The following is a 16,967-nucleotide window of genomic DNA, read 5'->3' on the forward strand; positions in this document are numbered from 1 at the left end:
GTTTTCTTATTTCTCCTGTATTATTAGGGATCCATCATGAGGTGATTTGTGTGGACTGGACTGGATTTATAAATATAGATTAAATATTAAGAGATTTAATGTTCATTATGTTCAAATGGAGGATGGGGGGGATTTACATCGTACGTTGTACATTGTAAGAGTGTAATATTTACAAAGAAGAGGTAGCATAACTGTTTTTTAAATGTTCCAAAAATAAGATACTAAAACAGCAAATATATTGTAAAATATAATATAACAATTATAATTCAAGGTTGATTAAATCTAACACAAGATGCTGTTTTAATAGTAAATAAATGTTAAAATGTGTTTAAAAAAAACACATGTACAATAAATATAGTACGGTGGCCGAGAAAGCCCAACGCAGTGCAAATTGAAAAGCGCTGCAAAAGCACAAAACACATCCATCAAAATTACAACACAGGCGCAGCAAAAAGAAAAACGCGCTGCAAATAGAACCACAACACAACGGAAGTGAGTCACAACACAACGGAATTTTCCCGGGGGACCTTAAAAGATGCTGTACCAGCTAAGCTGCGTCTTCAGTAACGTCTCGGACTTCACTACGTGTACAAAGGACAATAAGTGGCAAACAAGGCGTTTTGTGAAGCAGAACTTTTAATAATATGCACACAACCGTGGTAATCACAGGTAATAAACATAACTTACTTTTCAGAAGCTTGTTTGCCACTTACTGTCCTTTGTATACAGCTGGTACAGCATCTTTTAAGGTCCCCCGGGAAAATTCCGTTGTGTTGTGACTCACTTCCGTTGTGTTGTGGTTCTATTTGCAGCGCGTTTTTCTATTTGCAGCGCGATTTTCTATTTGCTGCGCCTGTGTTGTAATTTTGATGGATGTGTTTTGTGCTTTTGCAGCGCTTTTCAATTTGCACTGCGCTGGGCTTTCTTGGCCACCGTAATATAGTGCCATTCTCTGTTTACCAGCTTTTGTATTGGCCTTTTCTTACTATCTTACCTGTTGTTGACCACGAGTGTGAATACCCATTTTTAATGCAACCTTTTTATTGCATCTGTGCTTGTCTTATCTATGCCTGGTCCTGACAATATACTAAGAAGTGCTAAAATGAAAAAAAAAATCAAATCATTACTTGATTTTATTTGTTAAACTAAAAAGAGAGATTTAATTTTAATTTTGTTCATTTTTGTTTTGTTGTCTTTGGATTTCACTTAATTTTCAAAGGGTCTATTCAGTAAATGCTGTACTAATTATGAGAACGTATGGAAAGCATGTGTGAAACAGGCCTAAGCGAGTGGTGTAAACTTCACTATTCTGACTGAGGTCTGACAGGAGTTGTGCAAAGCTTGCATTGTTTTCTAAGAGGAAGTTTACTCATCAAGAGGTCATGGGCTGAAATTAGGGACATCCCACTTCTCCAGAGACTTGCGGGATTCTCATGCTTCATCATCCCTGATGCCTGAGAATCATGTTAAATATCCCAGAAATCAGGACTTTGCATGTCAGTCTTGCTTGTGCGCATGTCTGGATAAATCGAGACAAACGTAGTGAGATTGTGGCAAAGAGAGCACTGAAAGTCTGAGTAGACATTTAGAGCATTTATTTGCAGAAAATGAGAAATGGCTGAAATAACAAAAAAGTTGCAGAGCTTTCAGACCTTAAATAATGCAAAGAAAACAAGTTCATATTCATAAAGAGTTCAGAAATCAATATTCAGTGAAGTAACCCTGGTTTTTAATCACAGATTTCATGCATCTTGGCATCATGTTCTCCTCCACTAGTCTTACACACTGCTTTTGGATAACTTTATGCCTTTACTCCTGGTGCAGAAATTCAAGCAGTTCAGTTTGGTTTGATGGCTTGTGATCATCCATCTTCCTCTTTATTATATTCCAGAGGTTTTCAATTTGGTAAAATCAAAGAAACTGATCATTTTTAAGGTATATGGTTTGGGGGGTCTGTTATAAACTGTTATAAAAGAAGTAATAAAACACTAATGTTACAATATTATTAATGACTTTAAGATAAATACTAATACTGATAATAAATCCCTTATAAGCAAAATAGTAAGTCGTACACTCTCGCTTCAAACGTGTGACAGACATATACTTTGGGATAGATTAAGCTTCTGAAAGGTGGGTTTTAGACTGCGTTTGGGCTGGATATTTTTGTTGGACCAGGCAACCCTGCTGTTTTAGGCTCCGAGTGGACCAGCGTGCTAACTGCTCCCACTATGATTAGGAGATTGGCGGTTTGAATCAGCTGCCGGAGCCTGAGAGAGCACAGTTGGCCACTAGTGATAGGGGAAGTCCTAATTAGTGGGTTGGGTAATTGGCAAATTATGGGAGAAAATGGGAAAAATTCATAGATTTAATTATGTGGTGAAAATATATGGATTTTTTTATAGTATTGCAATAAAACTTTAACAATTTATGTGTGTGGTTGGTTGGTGTGTTTGGTGTTGGGCAGTGGATAACACCAACCCCTGCCAGTGAGCTACCACACAATGTGGGATACTAGGGTTCCCGGTCTGCATGACTATGCTGCGCTACACCAATACAAGTCCTTGGGCAAGACTCTTAACACTGGCACTGATTTACAGAGGGAGGAAAAACAGTGTTTTCAGTTCATGATTCTCTCAGAATTCTCCCTGTCAGCACCTGACCTTATCTTCCCACAGCAGCTGATTGGCCGGTTTGGCTTGGTATCAAAACATAAACTGCACCTACCAGTTGGCAGTGTCTCAGTCGGGCATGATGTCTCCACAGGGTGTCTTCAGCTGTCTTTATGTGCTGCTACTGTCTGCTGCAATCAGAACAGGTGAGAAACAGTCTGTATTATAGTTTAATCCTCATTTCTGTGCATTTCTGTACATAAAATACTGTTATTCATGTTATTCATGAATAACAGTATTCATGTTATTCATGTTATTCACTTAACATTAGCGAAATGTCAATCTTATCCTATTACCTCAATAAAAAAACTTTGATTTTAATGTCTATTATTGTTACAAAACTTTAATCCAGTCTGACTATAGCAAATATTTCAAATGCTGTGAAAACGATGATACTGTAACTATATACAGTCATTTATTCTACTACATGTTTCTTTGCAGATGGATATTATTATTCACAATGGGCTAAATGCACATTCAGCTCTGATGATCTCAGTGATGTGGAGTATATTGAAACATATATCTTTGGTAAAACGAAGGAAGTCCAGTTTAAGAGCAGTTGGGGGATCTACGTCGGCTACACAGACTTAGGAATGGAGAAAGCAGCGTACTGGAACAACATAAGTGTAGTGGAGATAGCAAGGGCTGACCTGGGAGTCTGCAAAGAAATTATTTTCGAGAGAAACTACACTGCTATGAGCAAAAAAGGTTTGTGAACATGTTTTTCATTGAACAGAAGTGTAGAAATGTAGAAATTGGAAATAAAAAACTTAAAAAAATTGAACAAAATGCATACATTTTTCTCACACATATGAGTGTGTCTACTTTTAGGTGTCTCTAGAAATTCAAAAGCGAGCCACCGAGTGGTCCAGCAGTCTAAAGTGCTGCCACTATGATCAGGAGCCCGCTGATTCGAATCCCAGTCATGCAGCTTGCCATCATGCAGATGCACAAGACCTGAGGGAGCACAACTGTCCTTGCCCCTCTGGGTAGGTGGCGTTTTTTTCCCCTCATCACCTAGGGTGATGTGGATCAGCTCAAGGCAAGTCACTGCGCTTTCCTCCGAGTCCGAGTTCTTTGTAATGCTGCATCAGCTGCAGTTTGAAAAGAGGCGGAGTCTGACTTCACATGTATCGGAGGAGGCATGTGCTAGTCTTCACCCTCCGGGTGTTGTAGCATCACTAGTGATGGGGGATATACAGCTGACTATTAACTAAATGGGTGGGGCAATTGGCTTAGCTAAATTGGAAGAAAATGGGAAAAAAATGGGTAAATAAATAAATGCAATGTTATCAGAAAGTTTCTCACGTAATGTTCTAGGCTATACAAATATTCACATTATGGAAACGTTAAAAGTAACATTCTTAAAACTAAAAATTTAAACACTGACACAAGTGACTTTGCAGCGACATTACCAGAATAAAATTAATTAAATTAAATAAAACTGCTTTAAGAACATCCAGAAAACTTGACAGATTTAAGAATTCTAAGAATGTTAACTGTAACATTCAGAAAATGTTCTACAAACCTAAAATTGTTGTCTGGCCTTTTTTTACTTTTTGATTCAGATACAAAGACCTCATCATTTCAATGTATAATTAATGAGATACCAAGTCAGCATTTCTTGAGTTTCAGGCACAGGGTACAGTCATGGCCAAAAGTGGTTTTCTTGTTCCAGAAAATGAAGTATTTCTCCTGGAAAATTATTGCATTGCATTTTGTTGTGGAACACAAACACAAAAAGCTGAAAAGTTCAACATTTCTGTAACGTTATATGCTGACCCTTCTGGAACGTTCCTATAACGTTCTATGTTGGCTGGGATGATTCTAGTTCCTGTCCCATGACTTTGGGCACATCAATGCATGTTTAATAACTAATTAATAACATACAAAACAACCCAAACCAAAATGTTCTTCATTGATTCAGTTGAGCCAACGGTCAAGCTGAGGTCCCTGAAGCATTTTGTGAGCACGTACTCGGCCATGCTGATCTGCAGCGCCTACAACTTCTACCCCAAACACATCAACATCACCTGGCTCAGAGACGGGCAGAGGGTGACGGGCGGCGTGACCTACACCGAGGAGATGGCCGATGGAGACTGGTACTACCAGAGCCACGCCTACCTGGAGTACGACCCCAAACCCTGGGAGAACATCTCCTGCCTGGTGGAGCACGCCAGCTTCAAACAGCCCAGGACCTACCAGTGGGGTGAGACTGAGACCAGGCTGATCTTCCTTCACTTCATTCAGTTTACTATTAGAATATTCTCCAACAGCATGAACTGCAGAGAACACTGGAGACTGAATAGAAGAAAGCGTGGATAGGTGAACGTATTAGAATTAAATCATCCATCCTAATCAGTGTGAATGGATGTATAACATCCTAGATACAGTATAGATTAGTGTGAACATGTGGGACAATCATTCTAGAACCATGTAAATGAAAAGAGAACATTCTAGAATTAGGTGAATGGAAGGAACATGTGTCAAAGGCGAGAACTATCTAGATTTGTTTGAGATGTTAGGGATAATCATTCTAGACCAAGTGTGCATAAAAGCAGAACATTCCAGAACAAAATGAATGAAAAAGAACAATATAGATTAGTTTGAAATGTGTGTGATAATCGTTCTAGAACAGTGTAAATGACAGGAGAACATTCTAGAACAGTATAAATATAGTATAGACTAGTGTAAATGTGTGGAATACTCATTCTAGAATCATGTGAATATCAGTATAATTGTGTGGGATAATTATTCTAGAACAGTGTGAATACAGTATAGATTTGTGTAAAAGTGTGGGATAATCATTCTAGAACCATATACACGAAAAGAGAACTTTCTAGAACAGTGTAAAAGGAAGAACTATCTAGATTAGTGTGAATGTGTGGGATAATCATTCTAGAATCAATTAAATGAAACGAGGACTTTCTAGAACTGGGTGAATAGAAGAGGAACATTCTTGAACAGTGATAAAGAGGAGAACTAATTAGGCCAGTATGAATGTGTGGGATAATTATTCTAGACCAGTGTGAAGAGAGAATTTACTAGAACAGTATGAATACAGTATAGATTAGTGTAAAAGTGTGGGATAATCATTCTAGAACCATATGAATGAAAAGAGAACTTTCTAGAACAGTGCAAAAGGAAGAGCTATCTAGATTAGTGTGAAGAGGAGAACTATTTAGATCAGTATAAATGTGTCATCATTCTAGAAGGATGTGAATGAAATTAGAGCTTTCTAAAACCATGTAAATGAAAAAATGACCTTCTAGAACAGTGTGAATGAATGGGGAAAATATACAATTAGAGGAATGGAAGGAGAACATACTAGAACAGTGTGGAGAATGGAGAATATGCAGAAATGGGCACACTTTCTAGAACATTTTAACGTAGGGAAAATCTTTCAACACAACCTGAACTCTCAGTGTGTGTAGATAATAAAGTCCTATAGAAACAGATAATGGTAATAAACACTATACTGTAATATCCTCCTGAGACCCGTCCTTTTTCTTAATGTGAATTGTTAATTTTTCCTAGCTATTTAGAATTAGAAGGACCGAACAAGTATAAAAGCTAAACTTTGTAAAAACTAAAATTGGATGAGGATTTCTGTCTGGACTGACTGTAGAAACTTTTGAATAGGATTCCAGTTTAGCAGTGAAGTTCTGTAAGTCTTGTGTTGAAATCCTGCAGATCCATCACTGCCCGGGTTTCAGAAAACCAGAATCGCTGTTGGAGCCGCTGGGCTTCTGCTGGGGACAGTGACCGCGACTGCTGGACTCATCTTCTATTTGAGACACCGCAGAGGTGAGTCAGGAGGTGGGGAGTGTAGGACGGGGTTATTCAAATAAAACTGACTATATTTTCTCTTGTTCTACAGACCCGATTTCATATTAAGAGCAAGAGGAGAGTGGACGTACCTTAATAATAACACACCAGTCTGTGGAAGACTGAAGAACAGTCATCGACAAATAAGGACAAAAGGATAAAATAATCAGTACTGTGTTCTTCTCGATTTTTTTTTTGATTCTGTGCCATTTATAAGCCTATCTGTCTTATTCTGTGTGATGATAAGGGGGGGGGGGGGGCTATATTTATTTACTTTGTGTTAGAACAGTGATTCTCATCTGATGGGTCATGGACATCATATGAGCAGGTCACAGACAGCTTGTAAAAAAATAAATACATAAAAAAGACCACTTAAAATGATGAGTTTCTTTGATTTTACCAAATTGAAAACCTCAGGAATATAATCAAGAGGAAGATGGATGATCACAAGCCATCAAACCAAGCTGAACTGCTTGAATCTTTTTCACCAGGAGTAAAAGCATAAAATTATCCAAAAGCAGTGTGTAAAACTGGTGGAGGAGAACATGCCTGAAAGATGCATGAAAACTCTGATTAAAAACCAGTTATTCCACCAAATATTGATTTCTGAACTCTTAAAACTTTATAAATATTAACGTATTTTTTTGCATTATTTGAGGTCTGAAAGCTCTGCATCGTTTTGTTGTTTTAGTCATTTCTCTTTTTTTTTTTTGCAAATAAATGCTCTAAATGACAATATTTTTATTTGGAATTTGAGAGAAATGTTGTCTGTAGTTTATAGAATAAAACAACAATGTTCATTTTACTCAAACATAAACCTATAAATAGCTAAATCAGAGCTTATTAATTTTAAATGTATTTGTCAAGTACTATTTACCTTTAACTGATGCTCAATAGTGAATAACATTTGAATTATGTTGCACTTGTACACTAGAGGGCGCACTGGGCTCATTTTTTTTTTATCTCAGGCCAAATTGATGGCACTCCGCAATAGTGTTCATAATTACTGAATGTATGTATTAATATTTGTCAGAAATTATGTATACAGATGATGCCATTTCCATAATTATTATGCAAAAAAAATTCTATACAATGCTAAAATTTACAATATAAAAAGCTTTAAAACAAGCTGTTTATTAAAAAGTGTTTCAATAACGAAGGTCATTGGGGTCATTGAATACTTATTCACTCAAATGTCTCACAGAAGAAACACACAAATAAGACCCACAGTTTTTTTTATATCATTCCCAAAGCATTTTCAACCCAAATATACATATTTACAAATATATCCAGCTATACCATACTCATATACAGTTCTGAGAAAACTGAGACCACTTCATTGCTATTTATAGGTATATGTTTGAGTAACATTAACATTTCGTTTGATTCTATAAACTATGGAAAACAAGTTCATATTCATAAAGTTTTAAGAGTTCAGAAATCAATATTTGGTGGAATAACCCTGTTTTAATCACAGTTTTCATGCATCTTGGCATGTTCTCCTCCACCAGTCTTACACACTGCTTTTGGATAACTTTATGCAACTCCTTCTTTAAAGGTGGTGTTCAGAGGCTGGGATGGTTAAAAAGAACACACTCAGTAGTTTATTCAGGAACACTTTATTTGAAAAGTGCCAACATTAGAAGAATAAAATAAAATAAAACAAATGTAAATAAAATTGAGAACTTGAGTGTTTCTACTAATAATAATTTAATAACAGCAATTAGAAATTAATAACAAATAAATTTGGTCAATTAAAAGTGATACGTTTTCTATGTGTATATTCCTTTTAACATTCCTGAGGGCACCTTATACTTCATAACAGTCTCACACTTTAGGTTAAGGACTCTTAAGGTCAATTGTTTTATAAATATCTCCACCTGGATTTAAAGCTGAAGTCTTGGGGATTTAGGGCCCTCTCTGGTGAGAATGGGTAATTGCACCGACCATGCAGAAGAATCATTTTAAACTGGGTGGGTGGGACGCAGTTTCCTTTCAGAGCGGACAAACCTGATTCTAGGTTTTGTTTAGTCAGAGAAAGAAAAAGAGAGAGAGAGAAAGAAAGAAAGAGCGCCCAGTCAGACACTTCACTCCTTCGTTTCTTTGGTTTCACTAGGAGTGAATGAGCTACTGAGCTCTGAGTTTCCTCTTCTGAAGTCTCCATTGCTCCACCAGCCGCTTTCGTTCAGTAAAACTGAGCCAGATCCTCTTTTAGAGGATGTTCGTGTGATGTAAGTACGTAAAGACGAGTGACGTGACCAGAAGAACTCCTGAGAAAGCGACCCGATACCCCAGTTTTTAGAATTAATATATTAGGCTTAGCAGGGATGGTCGTTCCAGCACACTGGTACCATTTGGTATCATTTAGAAATGCTTTTGCTTTCAGTTTAGAAACAACATTGCGGCAAAGACCCCTAAAGACCTAAAGCCCTTTAAAAGATATTAAGACATTACAGCAGATCTGTGTGTCTCAGATTGTTATGCTTGTTCATTTGTCCTATTTCAACTCATTATCTACAAGAATTGGCTGTGAGCAGAGCTTCAGCCAGTATTTTCTTATATGAACTTTGCAGCATGTCACGGAAATCTGTGTGGGTTATATCCTCCGAATCTCCCTACCGTTATTTAAATCAGTCCTATTTCCACACTCAGGGTTGCCAGGTATGAACAACAGCATGCAAATAGAGTGCTACAGCCATGAAAATGGGTTGGCTGGCTAGTTTTCTGCTGAACAGGTAATCACTAAGTTTCAGTTGCTAGTAGTTGGAGTCTTACTGATTGTGTGGGGTGAGCAGGTGTCTTTATGCAGCTAACGACCTCAAACAGGTGCTTCTAATTTAGAATAATAAGTAGAGTAAAGGTGGACCTTTAAGAGACAGACTTACAGGTGTTTAAGGGCCAGACTTTTCGCTGATTGGCAGGTATTCAAATGCTTATTTGCAGCAGTAACACACAAATAAATTATTTTATAATAAATAAATAGATTTCATTTTCAGATTATGTCTCTCACAGTGGACATGCACCAAAGATGAAAATTTTAGAACTTGCATAGTCAAATACTTATTTTCCTCACTGTACAGTTTTACCTTTATAGTGTATGTGTACATGTCTTCATATCTGGCCTTGGTCTGTCTGGATTAGATAATCCTTTGAACTGGGAGTTAGTGCTCTCCTCCAAAAGTATTGATGCTGTATTACATGGTGTAAATCATCATGCACCTTAGAGGAAGGGAGTTTGCTAGCCTTCATCATTACATAATAATACTATTATTACTACTTACAAGTAACACTTTCTACAGTACTACTCTCAGGCATTTTAACCATATAATAATACTACTACTTATAAAAATGTGTGTAAAACTTCTCCCTTAGCAGCAGCATCATCATCATATAATAGACATCATATAAGCTAATTTCTGTAGATTTAAGAGTAATCATCACCAACAAGCAGATTTTATTTTTACCAAAACAGGTTTTCTAGCACACGTTTGAATTAGCAACCGCTGCCCAATACGAGCTGTAATCTCGAGATTACATTTCAAAAAATGACAAATAACAATAATACAAAAAAAACTAAATAAATGTTCCACAGCATCATAAATCCTTTTTCCCATTCTTTCATTCTATATTTACACTTATATACAGACACCGCTGAGTTAACTGCAGCATTAACACTGAAAAGGTAACGCATCACAGTATAACAAACAGTTCCGAACTAAACCTCAAATTCAAACACAAATACAGTACCAGTCAAAAATATGGACAAACCTTTTCAGTTATTTATTTATTTTTTTATTATAATTTACTCATTTCCTACAGTGTAAATGAATACTGAATTCATCCAGAATATGAACTATAAATCATGTAGTAACTTAAAAGTGTTAAACAAACCAAAACCGAAATGCTCTTATCTGGGGAGCTGTTAACTTGCGGTTTCTGAGGCTGGTAACTCTGATGAACTCATCCTGTACAAGAGAGGAAACTCCTGCCCTTCCTTTCCTAGGGCGGTCCTGATGAGGGCCAGTTTCATCATATCATTTTTGACTGACCTTTACATAGTTGACTAGTTCTTGCCCCAATATAGATTAGAATATTACTCAAATATAGCTATTATTCACTGTATACTTGCAACTCTACCTCTTCACAACTTTACACAACCGATGCTCTCAAACTAAACATTAAGAGACAAAAAATTCAAGTATATAACTCTTGATGAGTTCAGCACAGCTGTTAACTGAAAGCCTGAATCCCAGGTGACTCTACCTCATAAAACTGACTGAGAAAATCCAGTTTAGATGTGCAAAACTGTAAACTAAAAAAAAAGCGTGCTAATTTGAGGAATCTGAAATATATAATATTTTCTAGTTTTTTTTACTAAACAATTCCACATGTCTGTGAATGATTGTAGTATTAATCTACAATGCAGAACATTTTAAAATAATGAAAAAAAAAAAAAAAAAAAAAATTGAACTTAAGATACGTCCAAACTTTTGACTGGTACTGTTCATGAGCAGAGCAGCAGATATTTAACATTAATATGATTCATCTATATATACACAGTAAGGCCTTCTAATAATGACACTTTGGCTTTTGAAATGATTTCACCGCTGTTGGCTTTCTCACACACTCACACGCATACACACACACACACACACAAAACACACACACGCATACACACACACACACACAACCTCAGAGGGGGAGGGTCTAATGTGTTTAGATGTATGGTACATGGACCTGTATGCATTAGGCCATCTCTCACTCTAATGTAGTTAGTGAATACACATACACATACATACACACACACACACACACACACCTCCCAGAGATGTCAGCCTCAATTTAGGCTACATACACACACACACACACACATACAACAAACCCCTCAGTGCATTTAATGCATTTAAGTGTGTACAAACACACACACAGGCTGTGCATACAGGTGTAATTAAATGTAAATGAATGCAGCAGCTTTATGATTTATGTCTGTCAAATATGACCTTATTATTATGCCCTACAGTGTGTATGTGTGTGTGTGTGTGTGTGTGTCTGTGTGTGTGCATACATTTGTCCTGAAGTGAAGCCTCTGTATAATATATGTCATTTTCATTCAGAAAATCAGCACCATATGGTATCTAACCAACCCGGGTCAAATTATACATACACTAGATTGTGTAAAATCTTTGTCTAAATGTGGGTGGTAAAGACTGTGACCTACCGACTATTGCATACTACTGTTTCTGATTGTGTGTTAACGAAAATAAATAAATAAATACATAAATAAATTGCGGTTGGTGGATCGCCATGTCAGTCAACTGTGGAGCTTCAAAAGTGGCAGCAGTAATCAAGTAAACCGTGCAACTTGATGGCTAACAGTGAAACAGAGCTTTTAATGATGAGCAGATATATCCTAATTAACTGTTGTGTCTGTGTGGATGATGAATGCCAGACGAGGACGAAAAGAGATTATCCCCAGCATTACTGCACATTAACTTTATCCTCTCCCTCTCACTCTCACATAACACACACACGGACACATGCACACACTCTTACTCACAGACACATTCACAGAGCGTGACTCTAAATTAAAGGTGGTTAAGCACAATCCAGCATCAGTCCCTGAATTCCCTGGCACTGTGTTCTGTGAGTGTGTGTAAACTAAGGTTTCTTCAAGTATAAGTCAGCAGCAGCAGCAAGGAGTATAGTGAGTTTGGCTGTGTGCCAGCAGTATTCTCTGTTTTAGCATTCCCCTTCTTCACACAGAGCCGAGCTAGAACCCGTCATCGTCATCAAAGTCGTAGCCGTAGTCTAAAAGAAAAAAAAAGAAAAGGAAACAAAACAAAACAATCCAATCAGACCAACATTAGTGTGATAATTTGACACAAACCGTAATTTATCTAATTAATACCAATTTAGCTGAGCTGCCGAGTCATGTTTGCTGTCTAACCTTTGCTAACAAGTAATGGAAGCTTATGTACAACAATTAGCATGCAAATTTCAGCATATCTGCAAGTTTCATTCAAAAAATAATACATTATTATTATTGTGATTATACCACAGTTCCATTATCAATTTTTATTGAAAGATTTTGAGTTAAAGAGGAAGAGAAAATACAATCTGTTTGGTTATAAACACTCCACGAGTTAAAATAGTTCCACTACTGCTCTGTTTGTAGCTGCACTGTTTGGCTTGTAAGCGCTGCATTGTTGCTAGGTTATCTGTATGTGGTGGAGTAATACATGGAAAGCTTCGGTTACAGTGCATTACCGGCTGATAACGGCACTCATATAATGCCTCTCAGCCAATCACATTGCGTGTAATATTGGCACTGCTGTGCTGCGGTCGTAGATCAGCACAGCAGTGCCATTATTACATGTTATAGCACAAACCTTGAGTGTTTTATTGTGATTATACCACAGTTTTATTATCAATTTTTATTGAAAGATTTTGAGTTAAAGAGGAAGAGAACTACTGTTTGGTTATAAACACTCCGCACGTTATAGTTCCAAATAGTTCCACTGCTGCGCTGTTTGTAGCTGCACTGTTTGGCTTGTAAGCGCTGCATTGTTGCTAGGTAACCTGTATGTGGCGGAGTAATACATGGAGAACTTCAGATACAGTGCATTACAAGCTAATAATGGCACTCATAGAACGCCTCTCAGCCAATCACACTGCAGGGCCAGAACTTACTGTGGTATAATTAAGCAGTCGTAGATCAGCACATCAGCGCAAAAATGACATGTTATAGCACGAACCTCGAGTGTATTATTGTGATTATACCACAGTTCCATTATCGCTGTTTGTTAAAAAAATTTAGTTAAAGAGGAGAAGAAAATACAATCAGATTTTTTATAAAAACTCTGCAAGTTAAAATAGTTCCATTGCTGCTCTGTTTGTAGTTGCCCCGTTTTGCTTGTAAGCGCTGCATCGTTGCTAGGTTACCTGTATATGGTGGAGTAATACATGTAGAGCTTTGGTTACAGTGCATTGCAAGCTAATAACGGCCCTCATAGAACGTCTCTCAGCCAATCACATTGCAAGGTCAGAACTAACTGTAGTATAATTTGAGTTATGAGCGACGCAACAAAATCCTGCAGCTACACTAGACACGAGGTCGCTGTGTTAGACTGTCAGTACTGACCGTTGCCACCCATCATCTGCATAGCACTAACACAAGGCTCCTCCTCTTCCTCCTCGTCTTCATCCCCTACATCCTCATACGCCACCGGCCCACTCTCCACCAGCACGGCATTCTGGGCAGGGGCTGCAGGCACTGACACTGGGGTCCCCAACACTGACTGTAAAAGAGAGAAGAGAGAAGGAGCTTATTTAAAACAGTCACTGGAAGGTAAATATATATATATATATATATATATATATATATATATATATATATATATATATATATATATATATATATGAATATATTTATGTAAAGTACAGCATTATAATACAAAATATAAAATATTAAAAGACCATTAAGGATTGTATTTTCTGTAGTAACTCAACATGATCAGGATGCATCATCAGATAATATGGAAACAGAGCATGAGCAAGAGCTTCAGCCAGTATTTTCTTATTTGAACTATGGAACATCACGGTTATCTGTTCGCCGCCATTCCCCAACTTTTACATCCACACTGCCGGTTGCCAGGTATAGACAACAGCACACAAAATATATAATACTTTTGCAAGCCACTGTACATATATATATATATTCTATGTGACCAAAGTGCATCAGTTCTCATGGGCAAAACTTTTACTGGACGGAATAAAAGGAAAACTCACCTGATCCAGGGCCTGTTTCTTAGAGGGTTGTGCAGAAATGAGTGGTCGTATCCTAAACAACATGGCAGAAGCACATGTTATGGTTTGATTCTTAAGCAGCTACAAAGCTAATGTAGCTAACAAGTAATGAAAGCATACAGTAATCAATTTAGCACAAACTTCTGCATATACACATTTGCTTTAAACATACAGGTGTAACATATTCATTGATTTTTTTTAATCAATTAAGCAAATACCCAATGAAAATCTCAATTTTTGTCGATTTTTAGTTTAATACATAAATTGAACACACAAACTGTCCCTTACTCTGTGTCAAAACATTTCTTGATGAATGGACCAATAAAAAATTACTTTTTTTTACATTGAAAGGTAGAAAGGTTTTATCTCTCTTCGGTCAAGTGGCAGTTTTGGAGATACATGTTTTTTATTCAACAGCAACAATATGAAGATGTCTTTGGGGATCATCTCAAGTTTACTTTGACATCCTTCCACAAGAGGGCACTGTTAGCATTGTCATCTCTCTGAACAAACTGACAGCATCTCTCTCTCGCTCTCTCAATACACTGTTTACATTACATTACATTACATTACATTTGGCAGACGCTTTTGTCCAAAGCGACTTACAATAGTCAAGTACAATGTAAAATAAGTTTAAAGGTAAAACATCTTTGGATAGGGATAAAAGGAGGTCAAAGGGGAATAATAGGATAGAGGAGTGAAGGAGGGGAAGAAGGAAATGAGGTTAGAAGTAGTTAGTGTGTTAGAGGTGTTAAGAGAGTAAGTGCTCTTTGAAGAGCTCTGTCTTCAGGAGTTTCTTAAAGATAGTGAGAGATTCTCCTGATCTGGTAGTGGAAGGTAGTTTGTTCCACCATTGGGGAACTCTGTATGAGAACAGTCTGGATTGCTTTGTGTGAATGTTTGGCAAAGCGAGGCGACGTTCATTGGAGGAGCGCAGCGGCCGGGAGGTAGCGTAAGCCTTCAGGAGCGAGTGCAGGTAGGAAGGAGCCTGTTCTGTCATCACCTTGTAGGCGATAGTAAGAGCTTTGAATTTGATGCGAGCATCAACTGGTAGCCAATGGAGCTCAATGAGCAGCGGGGTGACATGTGCCCGTTTTGGCTGGTTGAAGACCAGACGTGCTGCTGCGTTCTGGATCATCTGGAGTGGTTTTACTACACAGGCCGGGAGGCCAGTTAGCAGGGCATTTCTATCCCAATGAGAGAAATAGACAAAAACACAGACACACATAAACGAAGACAGAAAATAGAGGGAGACAAAAAGAGAGAGAAGGATGGCAAGATAATACTTTTGGGTAGTGCTTTGGCACTTTACACTTTTTCAGATTTTTCTCTGATTAAAAATTTGAAACCCATATATAATTTTTCATTCACTTCACAATTATATGCTACTTTGTGTTGGTCTATCACTTAAAATTAAAGAAGGACAGCAAGATAGAAAGATAGACAGAGACAGAAAAGGGACAGCCTGAACAGATAGAAAGATAGTCAATGAGACAGACAGAAAGACACACACATAGACAAAATAGAAGATAAAATATTCTCAGACAAAATATATAGATAGACAGAGAGGAAGACAGAGAGACAGACAATAAATAGAAATAAAATATAACATTTAATTAAGAAGATTGACATTGTAACTGCAATATATATATATATATATATATATATATATATATATATATATATATGAATATCCTAAATAAACACAATATCAATTAAAAAGTCTGTTTTCAATATGAACTCATTAATGTTAATGGGCTTTTCATACTAAGAAATACATAATTGAGTTCACGTACATTTATCATACGATATATTGATATTGTAATCAAGTTATGAAGTATAAAAAAAAAAGCTATAGAATCTTAATTATATCTGGAATTACAGAACTACAAAGCGCTCAGTGGAGCTGATAAGATACAGGCAATTGTAAAATTGTAAAAACAAGGAGGTGGTTATAATGAAGTGCCATACAGTGTAGAGAGCAGGCCTAACACCCAGCACCTTTAAAAACACATCCATGCTCTGTAAACACACACACATGCACACACACACACACACACACACACACACACAGCTAATCATAATTCATCTTTTAATCTTTCAAAGAGATACGGCCAGTCTCCTCCTAATCTACAGAGTAAACAAACAAATACATTAGTGTGTAATTTATGTAAATAAGGGCATATGGAATTAATGTGCAGTTCGTTTGTTTTTAGCACAGCACGCTAATGAGCCAGAAAGGACTTAATGTTATTCCACACACTTTAAGATATGCTAATGAGGCTCGGAGATGTGTCAAAGAGGCGGCATAAATAAATCATACTCAGATTTATTCAAAAGGCGACTGATTATGAACTGGAAACGCAGAAGCTCCAGTCGCACAGGGACATGGTGCACACACACACACACAGACAAACACACACATACCAAAAAAAACACATGTAGATCTCTCTTGCCATGTCTATCAAAAAACACACACACCACACACATCACATCTCTACCTGATCTAATATAAGCTCCACATTCCCAGAAGGCCTGTATATATCTGTGCCATCTAGTTCGAACTCTCTCACACACACACACACACACACACACACACACGTATTAGAAGAAATACAAACAGTAATACAGTATGCAGTGACGTGATGTGCCAATGTGTTCATT

At 37.2% G+C, this 16,967-nt stretch overlaps 2 protein-coding genes across 2 annotated transcripts in view; one reads left to right on the forward strand and one right to left on the reverse strand.

Annotated features, from left to right (window-relative positions):
- The first annotated feature begins 2,625 nt into the window (after positions 1-2,625).
- Positions 2,626-6,736, forward strand: LOC111196042 (DLA class II histocompatibility antigen, DR-1 beta chain-like). The gene is made up of 4 exons (XM_022685094.2): positions 2,626-2,815; positions 4,597-4,878; positions 6,363-6,476; positions 6,550-6,736. The coding sequence occupies exons 1-4, from the start codon at positions 2,749-2,751 to the stop codon at positions 6,564-6,566; spliced, it is 480 nt and encodes a 159-aa protein (XP_022540815.1). The 5' UTR covers positions 2,626-2,748; the 3' UTR covers positions 6,567-6,736.
- Positions 6,737-10,098: 3,362 nt separating this feature from the next.
- Positions 10,099-16,967, reverse strand: part of brf1a (BRF1 RNA polymerase III transcription initiation factor subunit a) — a 98,688-nt gene continuing 91,819 nt past the window's right edge. The window contains exons 17-19 of the mRNA XM_022685091.2: positions 14,286-14,337; positions 13,639-13,795; positions 10,099-12,305 (exon numbers count right to left, since the gene is read on the reverse strand). Of these exons, the coding sequence (XP_022540812.2) occupies positions 12,268-12,305; positions 13,639-13,795; positions 14,286-14,337 (247 nt within the window). The 3' untranslated portion in view covers positions 10,099-12,267. The remainder of the gene's footprint in view (positions 12,306-13,638; positions 13,796-14,285; positions 14,338-16,967) is intronic.

Source organism: Astyanax mexicanus, chromosome 7 (assembly GCF_023375975.1).
Source record: "Astyanax mexicanus isolate ESR-SI-001 chromosome 7, AstMex3_surface, whole genome shotgun sequence".
NCBI lineage: Eukaryota > Metazoa > Chordata > Actinopteri > Characiformes > Acestrorhamphidae > Astyanax > Astyanax mexicanus.

What these genes read in the sequence shown, in the direction of transcription:
- LOC111196042 (XM_022685094.2), top strand. Translation starts at nt 2,749, where the DNA reads ATGATGTCTCCACAGGGTGTCTTCAGCTGTCTTTATGTGCTGCTACTG. An exon ending in GTCTGCTGCAATCAGAACAG is followed by an intron (nt 2,816 to 4,596) that starts GTGAGAAACAGT and finishes TCATTGATTCAG; the next exon opens with TTGAGCCAACGGTCAAGCTG. An exon ending in GCCCAGGACCTACCAGTGGG is followed by an intron (nt 4,879 to 6,362) that starts GTGAGACTGAGA and finishes GAAATCCTGCAG; the next exon opens with ATCCATCACTGCCCGGGTTT.